This window comes from Cetorhinus maximus, chromosome 8 (genome assembly GCF_964194155.1).
Source record: "Cetorhinus maximus chromosome 8, sCetMax3.hap1.1, whole genome shotgun sequence".
NCBI classification, from domain to species: domain Eukaryota; kingdom Metazoa; phylum Chordata; class Chondrichthyes; order Lamniformes; family Cetorhinidae; genus Cetorhinus; species Cetorhinus maximus.
In genome coordinates this window covers 35,596,174-35,616,360 of record NC_135886.1, presented here as the reverse complement: position 1 = coordinate 35,616,360, position 20,187 = coordinate 35,596,174, and the positions used below count along the sequence as shown (strand labels likewise).

General features: G+C 44.9%; 1 protein-coding gene across 1 annotated transcript in view; it reads right to left on the bottom strand.

The window, feature by feature from the left end:
• Nucleotides 1-10,119: 10,119 nt before the first annotated feature.
• LOC144684081 (uncharacterized) overlaps nucleotides 10,120-20,187 on the bottom strand; it is a 62,746-nt gene continuing 52,678 nt past the window's right edge. Inside the window, exons 22-24 of the mRNA XM_078547797.1 lie at nucleotides 19,661-19,960; nucleotides 11,640-11,966; nucleotides 10,120-10,322 (exon numbers count right to left, since the gene is read on the bottom strand). Coding sequence (XP_078403923.1) covers nucleotides 10,318-10,322; nucleotides 11,640-11,966; nucleotides 19,661-19,960 — 632 coding nt within the window. The 3' untranslated portion in view covers nucleotides 10,120-10,317. The remainder of the gene's footprint in view (nucleotides 10,323-11,639; nucleotides 11,967-19,660; nucleotides 19,961-20,187) is intronic.

Sequence of the window (20,187 nt, the reverse complement as noted above, 5' to 3'; positions counted from 1 at the left end):
ACTGTTTTTGCCCCCTCATAGATCCAGCCTACCACACCCCGTCCCCCACCGACCTGGTGTCACAACTCTGGCAGCTCGCCCTGCTATGGCAGCAACCCTCCTACGAGCTCCAACAGACCCCCCACGCTACAGCGTCCCTTGTTTTTCTCCAGGAGAGTTGGTCACCCTACAGTTAACGTTATTTTTTTCACGTCATAATTCAAATAAAGGATCCACGTTATTGTTTCACCGATCCTTGTCTTGTGATTGGTTGAAGAGAAGAATGTAACAGCATGCACTTATACATACATGTTGTAATCTGGATAGTGATGGTAGAAGCTCCTACATTCTCCCCATCTCATGGCTAACCAGGAATCTCTCTCACTCTTGCCATTTGCCATTGGCATGTGTTGGAGGGATTTGCAGGTTGGTACTCAGCCTACTTGACCACCATATCCCGAGGTGGGATGTGAAACCAGAGCTTCTGGATCAGAGGTAGGCTCACTGCACCAAAAGACTTCCAAATGATGTAGAAGGCAGTATAAAAATACAAGCTCTTTTTTGGTTCTAGTTTGATGCTTGCTTAGCATGGCTCTTGCAAGACAGTGGGCACAATTTTCCGTGCCTGCCAGGGTTGGGCATGTTCGGAGGCACGAGCAGACAATATGGCATGATCGGTTTTACGATGGCGTGAAACTAGTTTGCGATTGTCTGCTCAGCCCACCGAAGACAGGCTGCGTTTCCCACCATTGGACATCAGGAACCTCATTGTAATACATCAGCATATTATTAGGCCTGCCCACCGGAATCGTCCACTCCCTCCTGCCGCCGGATCGTCCATCCACATTGGTGGGAAAACACGCCGATGTGTTTCACAACCGCACATAAGCGACATGCACTTGGCGGGCTGCGCTTTGAGGGGAACTCGGAGGTGGGTAACAGTAACGTTGTGCAGCACTTGCCGGGATCGCCTTTTGGACTTCACTGGAAGGTAGGGGAGGTCGGAGTTAAGGGCAGCCCTGCCGTTGAGGTGACTTGTGAGGGAGGTGGGGGCCAAGTGCAGCCCTGCCGTTGAGGCAACTTTGGAGTGTCAGGAGGTGGGGTGGGGGCAAGGGCCTGCTGTTGAATATAACGCACAAGCATTTGAGGTGGGGGTTAGGGTGGGTGAAGAAAGTGGCCACGCATTAGGGAAACCTGAATAAAGTGACTAATCCTCTGCAACTCAAACAGTTCAAGTGCAGCCACATTGATATGATTGGAGTTGAATTTCTAGCTTATCTACCCACTCAAGCAATGGAGAGGGAACAAAGTGCCACCACGTGCTCCAAAGCTTTTCACTACCACCACCCCTGCCCCACCCCTCCAAAGTCATGAACATTTTAGTGGACGGCAGAACAGTTGGACGACTGCACAGTTGTACTACCTCCTCGCTGAAGCTGGCCATGGAGCAGTCACTGCTGAAGGTGCTCACAGTCCCTTGCAATGTCAGCATCCAGGTTTGGACCAGTCTCCCCAAAGGTTCAAGCTAACAGTGCAGCCTTGCAGCGTGGGCTAGGAGAATGCCTATGCCTGGGCTGAGACCACAGCATGCAGTCCAATGGGCAAAGCTGCCACCAATCGGTCAGGTGGACTGGGCAAAGGTGGGCGGGACTTCAAGCAGCCATGCAGCGCACTAATCTCTGGCCATCCAAGGTCCAGCAAAGTCAAATTAAGAACCTTAACAAAGCTTCAGTTTTTGTATCCCAGCAACAGCATTTAAATACCTCTGTGAACATAGTGCTTCTAGCAATCTCTATTTTTCCCAGAAGATGCAGTTTGTAAAACACAAACTGGCTGATAACAATTTAAAGTATACTTCTCTTTAACCTGAATAAATGTCAACTAGCCTGTGTATTGTCCTTTGCACTTTTATTCTTTTTGCTTAGATGAGGAGAGTATAGTTTAAAAAAATCTAGTGTGTTACGGTCCAAATTAGGGAGTTACTATATTTTAGGGCTTGTGAGTTTTAAGTACTTTGGATCACTTTATTATAATACCTTACACAAAAATTTAAAAGCAAATGTGTTAATCAGTAATCTAAAAATAATACTGAGACTATTTTCAATCTCTCTCTGTCTCTCTCTATATTTAATTTTCAAAGTAAGCTGATATATTGTGTTACGATTCCAGCTGATGTTAATATTGGACAAGTCAAACCCCAGAGTGAAACCTGGCTTGATAGATCCTAACATTTATTTTTAAACCATGGAGGTAAGTTACTGAACAAATTCACAGGAGTCTGCTGATGAACTTTTAACATAAAGAATAAAATATTTATTAAACAAGAAAAATGAACTATATTACACCAGACAAAAAGGTTGGAAAGATCTCAATACAAGCACAAGAAAATGATTAAAATATACACTATTTCTTCACCCCAGCTTTATCTTTACACGTACCAAGTCAAACAATTTACCTTATCTATCATATACTCTAATATTCAGGGTAAGTATGTGGTATTTGTGAACCAACTGACGAACTGTGCATAGATACATCACACTCAAATGTTAATGGCAGATGTGACCAAAGCAAAATCTGTGGATTTCTCAATAACCCACCCAGAAGCTTGTCACTCTGTGAGCTAACTGGTCTCACTGAAACTCTGTGTTTCTCACGAGGGTTTCCAATCTTCACATTTGAAGAACTTTCCTTAGAATTCTCTTCAAACGTCACTCCCACTCAGATGGTTTCAACCTGGATCCGCCACCAGGGTTTCAATTTCACCTCCTGAGATTTATTTCCTCTGGATCTTCATGTACACCCAAGATTCACCTTCCAAACACATTTTCAGATCTTCGGCCATGCCAAGCAGAACACCACTGCTCCAAAAGGGTACCTTTTCCCTTTTGGCCTGCAGCATGGGGTAACCAATCTTCGGCTGCCCTCTCAGATCTTCAGGCTTCTCTCGAGCCCACTTTGCTTCAAGTCTGCTACCCACAGCTCTCTCTCTTTAATTTGGAGCCTTTTGCTCTGCTCCTTTTTCTCGACTTTACCTAACAGGATCTGTTTTGGATATCTGTCCTTGTCCCTTATCTGGACCTGTTTGTACCCCAATCTCAGGTTTAGGATCTTTTTTTGGGACCTTCTCCCTGTCCCCCTCTCCGTGTCCTGCTTTCTGGGACACCTTAGCCTGCAATGGTGCTCCTCTTCAGGTCATCTGACCTGCAGTTTCATGCTGTTTCACTTTTTTTCTTCTGTGCATATGGGCAGGGCCAGTTCCCAGCCTGAAGACATGAAAATGGATGCACTGCGCATGTGCCGCTCCTTTCCCGGCAAGCGCATACATAGGAAGCCCAAGGCACGCTAGGAACTGTAGTACCTGAACTCTGAACTCCCAATTTAGGTAAAGTATTTTTGGGTTTCATAACAATTGGCTAACAACTGCACCATCATTCAGTTCTTAGTCTTGCTGTGGTCAGATTAAAGCAAAACAAAGTACTTTTAAAGCTGGAATCTATTACCTTCCCATCTTCAAATCCTATGATCTACACATAATATTATTCCAGTGATTGTACCTCCAAGTATTTTACTGTGATATGGAATGTCATTCATTCTTTGGTATCTATAATGCTTGATTGACACACTATTATACAAAAAGAGAGGGGATAGGAGCTAACTGAGTGGATAATTGTAAAATATGTGTTTTCTTGGAAGTAATATATTGTAAGTGACTTCAGAAAGTCATCTTCATGGGTAAGCTTAACATATATCCCACAGTTACCCACTGAGTATTTTGTTTCAGTTCAAGAGCTTATTTTGTTTGTCTTAATGAGAGGGTGCTGTAAACATGGAGGGCTAGTCATAGTTATGTGAGATAGTTTTCAATTCTTATTATAACTGTTTGGACTCCATCCATCTCAACGATTCTCAAAAGAGAAAATAACTAACTGAAGCATTCCACTCTGAATTTTACATGCTTGAGAGATGGCACAAAGTGATAACTTCAGATTTTCAAATTTTAAGCTTTTCACTACAGTTAGTCTTCAAAAGAATCATCTTAAATTAATCTCCAATTTTAACAGACAAAACTCCAGAACATATGTTTTCAAACTGGGACCTATGGACCAGGAGAGTCAGTGAGGGTTCCCAAGGAGATTGTGAGGCCTACGGATTTCTGACTGGAGCTGGGTATTTCACATCCGGTGAGCAGTTTCTGGAACATTCTGTATTTGTATGGGATTTTTCTGAGTTTGCTAACTTCTCCAGAAATGCTGTTGTTGATTTTTGAGTAGTTGGAAGTGTATTTTGTATACTGGGGATTCCTGGAAAGGAGTTGCTATTAGCAGAAGTTCCCTCATATAGAAGTTTAAAAAGCATTGCTCCAGTCTAGACCATTACTCTCCTTACATTTCTTATGGCGTTTTACTTCCTTTACCATACTCAAATTTATAAAATGAAACTGATTCCTTATATATTAACTCAAAACCCTTTAAAAATAACCCTTTACAATTTCTATTATTCTACATTGATGAGAAAGAGTTCTGAATTATATTATGTATATCAGTTACAAGTGTTTATACTTGTTCAATAGCATAATATTATAGTGACTTAGTGAAATAATTTATGGCTAATTTGTGACCAAATGTTAACAAATTACTGGTTTTAAAACTTAATTAAATAGAGCTGATGTATCACTGACATAGTAAAATATCAAAAAGTAATGTTCAGCAAAGTACTGCAAGTACTGTTAACTGTAGCTCTACATACATTTCTGAGTTGAAAACACAAAATGATGTGGAAATAGCACAGCTTCAAGAAAATACTAGTGACCAGTGGAAGAATTTGTTATGCCAACTTAGCTCAATTGAAAATTAAACCTGGCTTATTAGCAATATGGAGCAACTATGATTAAAATAATCAGGCCGCACAAATCAGCTCCTTAGCGCCTGCAGTTTTGGTACCGTGGGTGTCATTTTGGGAAGAAAATGGCTTCCGCACTGCACGTGCACAATTTCAGCAAGGTCATCGCCAGACGCCATTTTGGTTAGCGGACGTTAGAACTGAGCAGAGGAGACACATCACGACATCAGTCAATATGTAACCCTTAATTAAAATCATCTGTACCATTTTTGACTTTGTCACCCCAGGTACCACCCCCTCTTAAGCTGAACACGTATTCAGCTGCAGGAAGGACCTCCCACCAGCATTTTTAACAGGATCATTAACTACTTTCAGGCTAGTTGCTGATTGATTTCGACTGGAATAGTCTGAGATTGCAGATGTGCTGTTCGCATGCTGCTGCTGGTTAAAGCTGGTGAAGTTGACAGGGAATGGTGCTGCATATGTGGATTTCGTTCTGACCTTGAAGGTCCTAGTCTGGCCACTTGTTACCAGTTCTGGGTGCTATAATTACCATCCGCTTGATCTGAAGTATGAAAGGGAGATTGAGCAGAGGCAGCACGGAAGAGGACATGCTGCTCACAGGAAGGGAGAGATGGGTGAAGAGTTCTCAGGATGGGGCCTTATGCACTGAGAATCTCCAGTGAGCATTTCTCTTACATCAAACTTAGCAGAAACAGTGGGACGAATGCTTCAGAGGAGCTCCAAGTCCCACCACCAGAAATGAAAGTGGGATGTGACCCCACTCTGTTCGACGGCAGGACACGGGATCAGGATTTTGCTGGCAGCAGCCAATTAGCAGATCACCGTCGGAGCCACCATCAAATTGCTGATGGAGGCCTGCCCCAATCAGAGGGCCAACAGTTCAGCAGCTTCAGCAGCACCAGGACTAACTATGGTCAGTGCTGAGGTTGTATCACCAAAGAGAGGACGCTTCAATGCCAAAGTGTCCTTGAAGGTGGTGGGTTTTTTTGGGAAGCCACAGCTGGGCAGGCAGGTACCTGGTGATTGGACAAGGTTACCCTGGTGATGCTGGGTGCAGGGACAGCCATTGCCACCAGGTGAATGCCTATGAAGGAGGGCTCCTCCCCTTCTCGCCATCATCATCCCAACCTGATGAGAGGCCACCAGGGTTTCTCTGGTCCCTCCCAACATGGGAAAAATGCTTCTGGGGGTAGGAGGTGCCCTTAATTGGGCAATTAACTGATACAATTGGGTGGCCACATCACTGGAAGTTTCTGCTGCTGGCAATATGCAATGGCGGCAGGAAGACATTTGGCTCCCTTCCAGATGCCTTTCCCCATTATATTACCAGCCCTTCTGTCTCTCATCCCTTGTCCAAAGGCCTAGAAAAATTTAGTACAGTGCATGCCTCATCTCTGTTTTATGAAGGACATGCTCACTGATATCTCCTACCTCCTGCAGGCAGACCTGCAGCCTCCGAGTAGGGTAATGGCGGTGATGCTAGTGATGATGAAGGTGATTGTCGTCAGTATGTTCATTGTGCTTTGATCCTTCCAAGTTGGAGCAGGTAATATCTCTAAAATCTCCCAGATTACTGTTCACCGTTGCATAAGGGAGGTAACTGAGGCTCTTTATGCTAGGAGAGGGGCATACCTTTTGTTCTCTCTGGCCAGAGACATGCTCATCACCTGGTATCCTGGCAGCCGTTGTAATGCTTATAATTTGTGCCAATCCACTGTTTCCTCCATTTTGAGCCACACATCAAGCCACAGGGATGGCTAAGGGGTGACAAGGGCTACCTGCTGAGTGCCTGGCTCCTGACTCTGCTGTGCAACCCAACTACATGAAGGCAGTATGCATATGCTGAGAGCCATGCTACCACATGAAACATCATAGAGCAGATCATTGGGGTGCTCAAACAATGGTTCCACTGCCTGGACCACTCTAGAGGAGTCCTGCAGTACTCTCCAGAATGTGTCCCAATTCGTCATGCTATAATTTGCATAACTGTGTCATCATGAGGGTTCAGCCCTTGCTACTAGGGATACACAGAGCAGTTGAACAGGAGTAGGAGGAGAAGGAAGAAGAGGGGGAGCAGGGAAGAGGCAACCAATACATTCCCTTTCCTGTTGAATGGTTTGTGATCCTATCATCTGACTATGGTAGCAGTGAAATTAACTCCAATTTCCCATTCAACAAAAATTACAAACTGACCATCACTGCATTCTTTTGGCCACAATGGTGAAATAAAAGCCACCATAAAACAACAATTCGAAGTCAACTTTATCAAGCAAACCACCAAATATTCTATATAAATGTCCAGTAGTTACTTAGTGATTGTCTTCCAGATGACGTTGCCTGGCCTAGTGATCCTATGCAGTGGTACCTAGTGGTTGCAGCATAGCTGGTGGGAGGCTCCTGACTTACACTGGAGGAGACTGCAGGTGGTCTTGTAGGATGTCCTCAAGCAGTTCTGGGCCTAGAAAGCACTACATTGACGTTGGAAAACAGTTTGGGTTGGTTGGTAGACAGGAAATACTAGGGCATTGGCAGTGCTGGGAAGATGAATGCTTACAACCGGGATGGGAGAAATGCACAGTTTCCCTAGTCCCACTACTACACAGATCACATCATAAATGTAAATGTTTAAGTCACTCACCAATATGGCCAATTGTTTACCTTCACTACTGCTAGATCCAGAATAAAAGAGACTTTAAACAGGTTTCTTTCAATATGCTCATAATAATTGATTTACTATGAAATAAAACTTCTTTTTTTAAAAAAGCAAGTTGCAAAACTGGTTAACATACAAGTTACAATCTGGACATGTAATGATTTATTCCTTTTAAAATCCCAACACACACACACACAGACCAAAGGACAAGACAAATAAGGTCTCTGCAGAGGTTGGCATAAGGCAACACTTTATGAAAAAGGATAAAGTTCGAAAAGATGTGGACGCTATCGATTTGGTATTCCTGTGTGTGGAGAAGGATTGCTCACTGCATTAGTTGTCTGATCCTTCCAAAGGATCTTTGGTGAAACATGTCATTGCTAACTCTCGCTTATCACAGCTTCTCAGGCTTTCAAAATGCAGACGGGTTATACTGAGATGAGAATTTTCTGGCTGAAGGTAAACACCCACTCTGGACTGCGGGCAATACAGGGAGAGAGAAAGGGGAACAATCATCCTCGCAGTTTGCTCCCAAGATTCACACAGTACAAAAAACATGCTCCAACAGAACTTTCCCCAGACCAAGTGTTTTCAGCCAATCAACAGTAGCCCACAGCTATGAAACAGCTGTTTTTATTTTAACTCAAGTAACAAAATCACTTATCTTCCCAGGTGTCTGGCTGGTCAGTTAACTGAATTCATGTGGTTTCCTGGAAAAAACAGCTTACTCACGGACTAAAGTGAACATGTAACCTTTAACAAAAAACTGAAGAGAATGTCCAAATAATTCAGTGTCCTTCCAATTTTTTAAGAAGCATATAGTTCTTGGAGATAAGGATTCCTAACATTGGAGAGAGGACAGCAGGTGCCTGCTCCATGGAGCTATCCGTACTCTCACATTAGCAATCCTAGTAATCTATAAAGGATAGATTGCTGGATTGCTGTGTGGTCCTGAAAGTCTCTTTGAACACTGGTATCCACATCCATGATGGTAGCAATCTAAGCCTGCTTTGCAGCAAGCTGTCTTGCCTGACAACAAACAGATTTCATGACCTCAATCTGAATTTCCATTGCAACGCTGAGCTATCAAATGACTTCTGCTTATGCTGCAATTGATGTGGAGGCATGAGACATCAGAAATTGCATTATGGGTGGGGATGTAAGTGTGCTTATGGAGATAACCACCAGTTACATGCTGGAAAGGTTGGGCTCCATGCTCTGCACCACTCTGTGCTGGGTTGATGTATTTCCTGACAGTGATAGCAGGTTTCCTAGCAGGCTTGCAATTTACCAAGCATTCCATTATGCATTGCCCACAGCCTCCTTCTCTATGCCACCCCATATAAGTCCTCACCTTAGTCCTCTGCAGCAGAATTTGTGTGTGACTTTGCCCCCTGGGGATCTTGTATAAATCAGAGGGGATTGTGGGACGAGGGTGAAGTAGGATCTGAGAAGGCAAGAGGTGGTCTCAGCCCTGCACTGGCCATGACCAGTCATGCTCCATCCAATGAGCAGCCAGGACTGTCTTCTCTGTGGGCCTGAAAATAAGCAGCCATCCCTGTCCACTATTGGTTAGGTGTTGCAGTCTGCAGTTATGTACTACCTTGTCCTGCAAGAGAGAGGGAGGTGTGCCAGTGAGTGTGATGCAAAGCTTGTCCACCACTCTCTTCCTCATAGTTCACAATATTCCCAAATTTTGTGTCATCTGCAAAGTTCAGTATTATGCCCTGCTCTCCCAAGGCTAGATCATTCATAGAGACCAAGAAAAGCAATGATCCTAATACTGACCTCTGGGAAACCCCACCTCTGTATATAACTTCCTCCAGTCCGATAAACAACCATTCATTACTCTCGATTTCCTGTCACTCAGCCAACTTTGTATCCATGCTGCCACTGTCCCTTTTACTACATGGTTCCGCTTTGTTGACAAGCCTGTTGTTATGTGGCACTTCATCAAATGTTTTTGGAAGTCGATATACACATCAATTGCCTTACCCTCACCAACCCTCTATGTTACCTCATCAAAAACTCAATTGAATTAACTAAGCATGATTTGCCCTTTACAAATCTGTGCTAGCCTTCCATAATTAGTTCACATTTGTTCAAATGACTGTTAATTTTGTCCCAGATTATTGTTTCTAAAAGCCTTCCCAGCACCAAGGTTAAATTGGTAGGCCTGTAGTTGGTGGGCTTATCTTTCCGCCTGGTATGATGGTGGAGGACCTCTGTTTTCCTGTCCATCTCCTGAACCAATATCCCCAATACTGCATCAGTGAACTTTAGAACATGCTCTCTGCCCTTCTGTACCATTTTCACTCTTTGTCCTGCTTCTGTTCCACAAAAGCTCCAGTTCCTGCAGCAGCCAGAATGCATCTCCCCTTTAAGAGATGCAACTTAGTTTTAAGTGGTGCTAACCTTGCACAAACTTTGACCCCCCCCCCCCCCCCCTCCCCTTGCTGAGTCATGTAGCCCCTCAGCATTGCATTTAGAACTGGGCTGCACACTGCCATCATTTAAATTTACAGGCAGCACAAAGTTAAATGTGTCTAGCGGTCCCCATATCCATTTCGGACTTTATCCCATTTTTCCCCATCAGTAGCTGATCAATAATTAGTACACATGCAAAAAGTGCAAAGCAAAGTTTCATTATCATTTCTTCAGATGTATCCATTCATTGCATGAACAGCTCACTATATATCAAACTCTAATATCAGCCAGAAATGAGAGTTCACTTTGACTTGTGGTGACGATTTGATCTAATTTGTTTCTTCCACTTGGTCTGCTTATCTAAAAATAAAGCCAAAGTTCTTTGCAAAGTTGCTTCATTCTGTGTGGGAAAAAAAATGAAATAATCACTTTATGTGCCATCTCTTCAATCATTATTCATTATATCACATGCATCAGTACATTAAAACGTTATTGGATGAGAATTTTAATGATTTTTTTTTTCTTTACTTGCTAAATTCTAAAAAGATGTATATAAAGATATATATAGCTGAGTGTGAAAGGAAAGTAACAGCCAAAATAATATGAGAAAATTATTTAAGCAACTTTTTTAAAGCTGTATTGAAACAAAGTTTATGTTTGCAGGTTTATGGCTTGCTGGTTAGTACTATATACAGTTTAAGCAATTGAATAAAATTCTGAGCCAATGGTGATGTTCGGTCTGAGGTTTATTGCACTGCCCTTGATCTACAGGGAAATATTTGATGCTGACTTTGTGCAATAATATAAAATGGGAGATAGAGGTCAGCAAACTGTTTTACATCTCCCTCCATTTTTAATTTGATTGAAGTCAATTGAATTAAAAATTGGGAGCGATGTAAGATCGGCTGCTGACTCAATTACCTGTTTCCCACTATCACACAAAGATGAGATCTACTGTCAGCCAGAGCTAAACCATGTTGATTGGCCAGCTCCTGAACAGTCAATGATAAGTTAACAATGGGAAAAATCGGCAGTGCTACATCAATAATGCCTTCATTAAGATGTACAAATCCACGATGGAAAGTATGAGGGAGAAATGTCCTATATTTGAGAAAAATACAGGATATATCTAACATAAGTGACTGGAACTTAAAGGTTTTGGGAAGGGAAGAGCAAATGAAATTATTTGCATTGACAACAAAATTGCAAAGTGGCAGGTAAATGATATTACAAATATATCTGTGAGGCCAGTATCTTTCAGTGTCAGCATGCAATATTAATATTTCAAGTCAATCATGGATACATTGCTCTGTTACAGTGAAGAGCAAACTGCTCTTGTGAGTAGGACTCAGTGGCAACACAGTAAACTTGAAAAAAAACCACATTTGAGTTATCAAAGTACTTGTGAGCCACACCTATTGCAGTTTTCAGTTAAATTCAAAGTATTTTCACAAACGATCTGTCAACTGGAATGAAGATGCAACTAATCATTAGGCTTCTTTCCATGCTTAAGACAAAATGAGTTGATCTGTTACATTTCTCCAAATGTAATAAGCCCCCGCCCCCTTGTCCCCAGCCTTGGATTTCCTTCAAACAAATGAATTCAATTATCATCTCGGGATTCAATTCTAATAGCTCATGAGACAAACATCTTATCTTCAGCACTCCCAGACTGTTTTTATATAAAGAATAAGAATTCTGAAATGTCTCTAATTACCTCTAACCAGTAATCTGGCTGAGGAGATAGCTCTTCCAACTGAATTCTCTGCAACGGCCATGTATTCTCCAGTTTCTTTTGGGCTTGCACCAAAAATGCAAAGGGAACAAACCCCATAGACATTTGTTGACCAGAAGTTTGCATCACCCGGGATATTTATATTATCTTTGAACCAGGACACTTTAGGTGGAGGAAATCCTTTAACGGCACAGCTCATATTAATGTCTGTTCCGCTGGGTGCAATGTGAGTCTTTAAATTCACGATGAATTCAGGGGCTGTCATATAGTTCCGAGCCTTGTAGCTTGGCAATTTTAAAGTAAATGGATCTGTAAAAGGAAACAGAACAATAAAATAACAGCTATCAAAAACAATTCCTTGCATTATTTCAAACACTAACTCCTGCCAACATTACAAGGTATAATCTGTGCATGCACAAAATTTACACATATGTACATCAAGCATTGACATCATAAGGAACACACCTGCACCCTTGTTTGCCAGTACCCATTCTGTACATGCAGAATGTCATCACCCACCATAACGTCACTACGCATTGTGACATCATTGGCAACCCGTTCCCCCAATCCCCTCACCACTTCACTGCTTCTCCGCTGTCCCTTCACTGCTTCCCCCACTTCTCTCTGCTGCCTTCACTGCTCCCTCTCACTCCCTTCACTGCTTCTCTGCTGCTTCCCCTCTCACTCCCTTTGACACTTTCCCTCCCTCTCCCTTCTCTGCTTGTTTCCTCTGCTGCTTCCCCTCTCACCCCCTTTGACACCCCACCCCCCCAACCTCCCTTCTTTGCATCTCTCCGTTCCCTTTGCTGCTTCCCTTCCTGTGGTGAAGGGAGCGGGGACAAGCAGTGAAGGAAGTGGAGAGAAGCAAAGGGGAGTGGTGAAGGCAGTGGCAGGGGAAATGGTGAAGCAAGGGGATGTTGTGTTTTTCCACTACTTTTTAGACTTCGTGCAGAACAGACTTTGTGAAGATGGAGTTTTTTCTCTCTTCTGTGCTGGTTTGGTCTGCACCATCTTTAAAACAGGCAGCTGCCTGGGACGTCACGGACAGTGTCATCATAGACACTGACGATGTATGTGAGCATGTGAAGGGAGTGTGCCCTCTGTGCTTGTGGCGTCAACAAATGCAGCCCATTTCAAATCAGCGACATTAACATTTTTGAACAACATTTTCAAGTTTAGCTGTTTTTACAGGCTACATGTTGTCGGTTCTCATGTAACAGCACAAAGTTGCAACTCTCAGCTGCCAATATGTTAGACCCAAACTGGTGTGCTACAAAAGGGCATTTCATGTCAGACAGTCACAACATAACATTGTCAATGTGCCTAGAGAACTCAAAGATTGGAGACCTCCATCCTGCAGACAAAGCTTACTGGCTGGAGACCATTTTTGGGAACAAAATGCCTGAAAATTTAAACAAATTAGGCAAATATTATTGGCAAACTATAATGTCTTTGCACATAATAATATGCATGTTGCACATCTACAAAGGTTAGTAGGATGAAAATTAAATATTTTCTGATTTTAGGAGCCTGGTTGTGAGTCGTGCCATGTTTTCCCTATTTTAACTGTAACTTTTGAAGTATGAATCTCTTCAGTTTTCCAGTAGTGGAGTTTTTCTCAAAAGGAACCATCAGCAGAAACCTACAGGTCAACAAGGTCACTGTCACTGGGTCAAAATCCTGGAAATCCCTTCCTAACAGCACTGTGGGTGCACCGACACCACATGGACTGCAGCGGTTCAACAAGGTAGCTCACCACCACCTCCTCAAGGGCAATTAGAAATGGACACATCCCACATCCCGTGAAAGAATTTTTAAAAATCAAGGATTTGCTTGCAATAATACTTGTTTCGTGACTCAAATTAACCAAGTAAACAAAAAATCTGTTTACCCAATTTCACAAAGATGGGTCTTATTTATAGGTCCATGGTGGGAAATATTTTGCTTTGATCTGTATAGTTAACTCCTGATTTTAAAATGAAAATAAAATGTAGGGTGGGATCGTCCGCCCCCATTGGCGGCAGGCGTTATGGTGGGCGGGGTGTACAATATGACAGGAAGGCCAAAAATCGGTTTCACGTCATTGTGAAACCAGTTAACCATCGTCCACCCTGCCCGTCAATGGCAGGCCGCTTTTCCCGCTGTACAAGTCGGGAATGTAATTTGAATGCATTTGCATCTCATCGCCTTGCCTGCCCTCCGGAATCATCCCCCCACGTCGCATTTACTTCCCACGTCGGCGTGACTACAGAATGACGTGACGCACAACAGGATTTAAAAGGCGTACACCTGGTGAGCTGAGCTTCAAGAGAAACTCGGAGGTGAGGCCACACTCATGCTGTGCAGTGCTCGTGAGGATTGACCGTTTGACTTCAAGGAGGAGGCGTCATGCAGTCAGGCAAGGGTACAGGCAGGTCACTTTTTCCCAGCTGGCTGACATTGTGGTGCTGGGGCAAGGGCTGCACTATGGTTGGGGTGGGGTTGATGGGGGGCAAGGCAACACGGTCTGATGGTAGTGCACAAGCACATGCAGGGGGCAAGAGGTTTGGGGGGAGGGGGAAGCAGCCACGCATTAGGGAAACCTTGTATAAAGTGAGCATTCTTTTGCAGCCGAAACAGTTCTGGCGCAGCTACATTGACATGCTTGGAGTTGGGGCTCTAGCTTATCTGGCCACTCATGCAGAGGCATGAAAGCCACCCCTTGGGTGCAGCCCGCAAATTAATTAGCATTTTAGAGGGCTGCAGAACAATTGGACGACTGGGCAAGTTGTGCAATCTTTTAGTGAAAGCCAGCCATGGAGCAGTCACTGGTGCAGGTGCTCACAGCCCCTAGCAATGTCTTTATCAAGATTTGGACCAGTCTCCCCCATGGTTCAAGCTAACAGCGCAGCCTTGCAGTTTAGGTTAGGAGAATGCCTGTGCCTGAGCTGAGAGCACAACAGGCAGTCCAATGGGCAAACTTGCTGCCAATCGGTCAGGTGGAGTGCGGCGGAAATGGGTGGGGTTTTGGGCAGCCATGCAGCACAATAAACTCTGGCCATCCAAGTGGTGGCCAGCACTCTCTGGCATGCATTAAGGGGCTTTGAGACAGAGCCAGAGCTACACACATAACCATGAGAGGTCCCTTGGAGACCAATGCTAACCCATGCATTTCTCTCTTTCATCCTGCAGGAGTGCAACATCAGGAGCACGGAGCGTGGTGATGTAACTGTATGCTTGCTTCATGGCTTACAGGGAGCGGAGGTGAAGGAGAAGAGAGCGATGCAGGCGCCTGGCTCAGCAGAGGGAGGAGCAACAGCTTCAAGAAGAAATAATGGCTGGGGCTTCTGCGCATGTCACTGAAGAGCCACAACAAGCCTTTGTGGTTCGGTGCTTAGCTAGACCTAGAGTCTACAGAAGGCACCTGTCATTTCAGTGATGACCCAGAACCAGTGTCGCTAAAGACTGCACTTTTCCAGGGCACATATGCCACCTGCTGCAGGATTTGGCACCACAAGGACTTGGGGGGCATCCACTGCCAGTGGCCGTGAAAGTGACCACAGCGCTCAATTTTTATGCCAAGTGGCTCCTTTCAGGGCCTCACAGATGACCTCTGAAGGATCACGCAAGCCTCCACACACAAGTGCATCCAGGATGTCACAGATGCCATCTTCGCGAAGGCACGGAACTGTGTGCATTTCGCCCAGGATCAGACAAGCCAGGAAGCAAGAGCGTTGCGATTTTCGCAAATCTCCATTTTTCCACAGGTGCAGGGTGCCATCGACTGCACTCACATGGTGCTTAGATCTCCGCGGAAATAAGCAGTCAACTATGTCAACTGTAAGGGCTTTCACTTGCTGAATGTTCATCTGGCCTGCGACCACAGCAAACACATCCTGCAGGTCTGTCCACGGTTCCCAGGGAGCGTCCACGGCTCCTACATTCTCAGTGGGTCTCAGATCCCTGATGCCTTCCAGGGTCTACAGAGGCTGCAGAGTTGGCTCCTCGGGGACAAGGGCTACCCGCAGAGGACGTGGCTGATGACACCCGTGCAGCGGCCTCAGAGTGCAGCAGAGAGAAGGTATAACAAGGCTCATGCTGCGAGGTGCACCTTGGGGGAGCAAACCATTGGGATGTTGAAAATGAGGTTCCAATGCCTGGACTGGTCTAGTGGAGCCCTGCAAAACAGTCCACAGAGGGTGTTACGCATTGTGGTCGCCTGCTGTGCCTTACACAGCCTGGCACGGCAACAGGGGAGGAGCTGCCTGAGGAGGAGATGGAGGAGCTGCTCATCTCCATAAATGAGGAGGGCGCCAACGAGGGTGGAGGTGATGAGATCCTTGAAGGTGATGACGATGACAATGAGGCCATCGCACTAGCCAGACCAGGGAGGAGTTCTCGGGAGGTCCTCATAGCCGAAAGATTCATGGAGGATGATGGTGACATGCAACGAGGAAACTCCATAGATCCTTACATTCATTTGTGAACATTTGAGTCCTGTCTGGCTGATGGCAGCGCCTGTACCCTCTGTGATAAGGCTCGTGTCATGGAGACGCAGCGGATGCCCATAGTCCCTACATTCCAGGAGGATGATGATGACACACAGTGGGAACACTCCATAGATCCTCACACAGTTTATGTGAATGTCTGACTCCTGTCTGGCTGATGGCAGAGTGCTTTGGCTTTGTGAACAGGGTCATATCATAGAGATGCAGTGGGGAAACTTTAACTTCTCCTGATCCTATGGTATCCTTCATGAGCTGAACCCTTCAGGACCACACTGTCACCGGACACAGATGCTGAAACCTCAAAAAGGTGCTGAGAGCACACAGAGAAAATGACGGAAATTTGTGCCGCTGACCCAGGACATTCTGGCAGCAATGCTAAACCCCAGCGCGGTGCAGGCATGACTGATGTGACCAATGACAGTGAATGTGGACCATCAGTGTGCTGGGAAGGTAGTACAAAGCACAGGGAAGACGCCCTGGACTGAGACACCTGCTTTTATTTTGTGCAGGAACTAAGCTTTCACTTCAGACCGACACGAACACTGCTCATCATAACAAGGAGCCATAGACAGGGTGACATTGTTGGAAATTTATTTATAACAGTCAATATTATGTACAAGTGATTAACACCCGTGCCCACGCAGTGAAATTACATTTTCTTAACCTTCATAACCCTGTCGCTACGTCTTGGTGCTCCCGCGACATCCACAGCTAACTGCTACGGCCTGTGTGATGGTCTTGGCAGGCGTCCTCTGGAGGGCCGAGATGTGGACAGTCCCAGCCTGCTTTGGGTCTCGTGCTGTTGGGCAGGTGCACCCTCCTTGGCCTGTGGAGCTGGAGCTGCTGGGGTCGCAGGAAGACTGGATTTGGATCAGCCGGACATTCCCGGAGTCACCTGGGTGGATGGCCTTGAGATGTTGAGCTGTTGTCCTCCGGCCTATGGGTTGCTGAGGGCCCCTGGCTGAGTCCTTGAGGAGAAGGAGAAGCTGGAGTGAGATCCAGCTGCCCAGCACCCCTTTCGCGTTGACACTGTTGGAGGCCAACTATGGCATCAGCGATGGAGTTCAGCTCATACAGCAGAGCAGGAAAGATGTCCTGGACCAAGCTCTCTATTGCGGCCACCATCCTGCCAATGTTGACCTCGGTCCATTGGCATGACAGCGCGATCACCTCAGACAGAAGGTGGGCAGAATCCGTCATCATGCCTTGCAATCTAAGGAGTGCAGCTGTTATCCCTTCCTTCTGTTCCCATGATTGTCATTGCAGCTTCAACAACTGAGTCAGGACCAAGCCCAGAGGCCCATCACCTGACTCGGACTCAGCAGATCCCTTGCCTCCCGTAGTCCTCTGAGTGCCAGCGACCTTGGGTGTCACTACTGCAACCTGCTGTGCAACAGATTGTGTGCTGTGCTCACCAGATAGTGAACCCAAGTTTGCTGTACATGTAGGTCCCACCGAGGTGTCTGTTGCTGTGGAGGGTGTGGGTGAGTGCTGTGATGGATCTTCGAGGGTGCTGTCCTCAGGATCCTAATCCAAGGTGCTGTCGGCGCTGGAGTGAGGGCCAATGTTGCCTAAGGGCGACATGGCAGATGTGCCTATGAGAGAAGGTGGAGATTATTTGGGCATGGCCACCGGGGTACACAGAACAGTGGACTCACGGTTGAGTTGCCAGAGGGTTGGTCTGGTGCATGATCCTCACTTGGATGCTTGCTGCCAACCTCTCCATCGCCGCAGGAATGGCTCACATCCTCACCAGTCAGCTCTTAGGCACAGTCTTCAAAGGGAGTGAGGACTTTGATGTCCAGCACTCCACCCCCGGTATGGGTCCTCTCCCTTTTATTGTGCAATCTTGTCCTGCATAAAAACAGATGGAGAGAGTGTGAGCAAGGTGCATGCCAGGCCAAATGAGAAGGATGCCAGGTTTGCGTGTGTGTGTGCTGAGTGGAGCCAGGGACGGGATGAAGAGGCGATCCCTAGAGGAGATGAGGCCAGATGGACATGTGAGTGTGTGTGTGAGAGAGAGTGAGTGGTGATGTCCCTTGAATTGGCAGTGAATGAGATGCCAGTGAATGTGTAATGACCTTGTGAGTGGGTGAGCTGAGACTGATGAGATGGTTGACATATCCTGGCGGCACGGATAAGAATCGTTCATCCTCTTTCTGCACTGGATAGCCGACCTCGTGGGCAGCGTTAGAACTGGCCACCGCTGCCCCCGCCTCCCAAGCCGGATTGGTGATGTTGCTGCCCCTTCTGTGGGCAGAGTGGGGGAAGCCTCCATGGTGTCCAAAAGGCATTCCAGATGCACATCACTGAATCAGGGGGCTGCAGTCTTCTTGCCTTTAGGGGCCATGTCTTCTGTGCAGCCGTCCTGGTGTGCACGCGGCTGCAGTTTAAATATGGTGTCCGGCATGGGGAAGGAACAAGACGATGTTGTGACGGGCGAATTGGAGGCCACCCACTAGTGAAACGTTGTGCTCCCCGTGATTGAATAATTAATGAGGCGGGATTGGGACGATGCGACGTGAAAACCTGCCAATAGGGCCGGCAGGTAAATTGACTTTTTTCTTGCCCGCTACTGCACTTTGTGCAAATCTGGGATGATTCCACCAGTAAACTATTGTGCAAATTTTGAAAAATGTAGATATTGATTTCTAATGTATTTGCATTGATAATGATCTCTTGATTATCATTTCTTAATTATTGTCTTCTTTATACTTGCAATTATTTATTTAAACAGTCAGACCTTGAGATTTTACATTTCCAGTACAATGGTTGAACAGGCACCAGGGGTGCTTCAACAGTTTAGTTCTCATTAGTTTGATGTGCCCTGACCAGAGTGCCTACCTGGTGGTATGGTAACATACCTGCCCACCTGAAAGGTTAACTCTGTTTCTCACTCCACCTGCCCTGTTGAGAATTTACAAAATGTATGTCTTTATTTCAGATTTTCAGTATTTTGCTTTTGCAACAGCAAATTTGAGTTCAGATCCTGCCCTGATTCTATATAAGGCAGAAAATTGATTTTTAATGTTCTGCCAGGTTAGATTCATACTCAAAAATGAAAGGTATTAATAATAATGAAACTGAATTCATTAGCATTAGGAACTAGGAGCTGGTTTATTCTTCGTGGAGATTATCACAAAGCACTAAATTCCTGTCAGACTTGTTCTTAATTGAGCAGCCTCACCCAGAGTCCAGTGGAACAAAAGAGTGAAAAGTGGAAAAGTCATAACAAAGCTTTGGAAAGGGATACATGCATTTCAGAGGCTGGGCTCAGATGTACTACTAACAAAACAATTTGATACTGCTGTTCACCTCCGCCTTACAAGACCTCTTTAATATTACTGTTGGATAAAATATGGAAATAGGTTTTTAACAATGTCATCTATCTTTATCAAATGCACAACAGTTTGGTGAAAATAAATGCATGAAAAAATTTTCAGGACCTGAAATTCAACAGTGATTTCAATATTTTGATTGTTCTTATAGTAAGCAATGTTTCAAAAAAATGCTTACCTCTTTGCTTTGAAATGCACCAAGGTTCTCGTGTATCAGAAGGTTCACTATAGCCCATATCATTTTTTGCCAGAACCCTGAAGTAGTATTTAAGTCCTGGAACAATATTTATGATTGTGAATTTGTTGTTAAAGATGTTATCTCCAATAGTGTGCCACTTCATTCTGCTCGAATCTCTTTTCATAACAACATAATGCAAACGATTATCTAGAGGTTCATCACTGGATGGTTCCCAACAAACTGTCACTGTGTTAGGGACATTTTCATTCAGTGTTACTGGACCTGGAGGTTTGGGAACAGCTGCAAAATAATACATGCCAGAGTGTTACGTTAAAAAAAAAGAGACTTTTAATCAATTTTACAATAAAAGTTGGAATGTTCAAGATAATTTCTATCCAATAATATTCTGCCACAAACTACAGATTATTTCCATTCACTTTAAACATAAAACTCAAAGTTTGCTGGCACAAGAAGGGCAAGCTAAACAAAGCTGCTCTCACAGTATTATAATTTATATGTTAGATCTC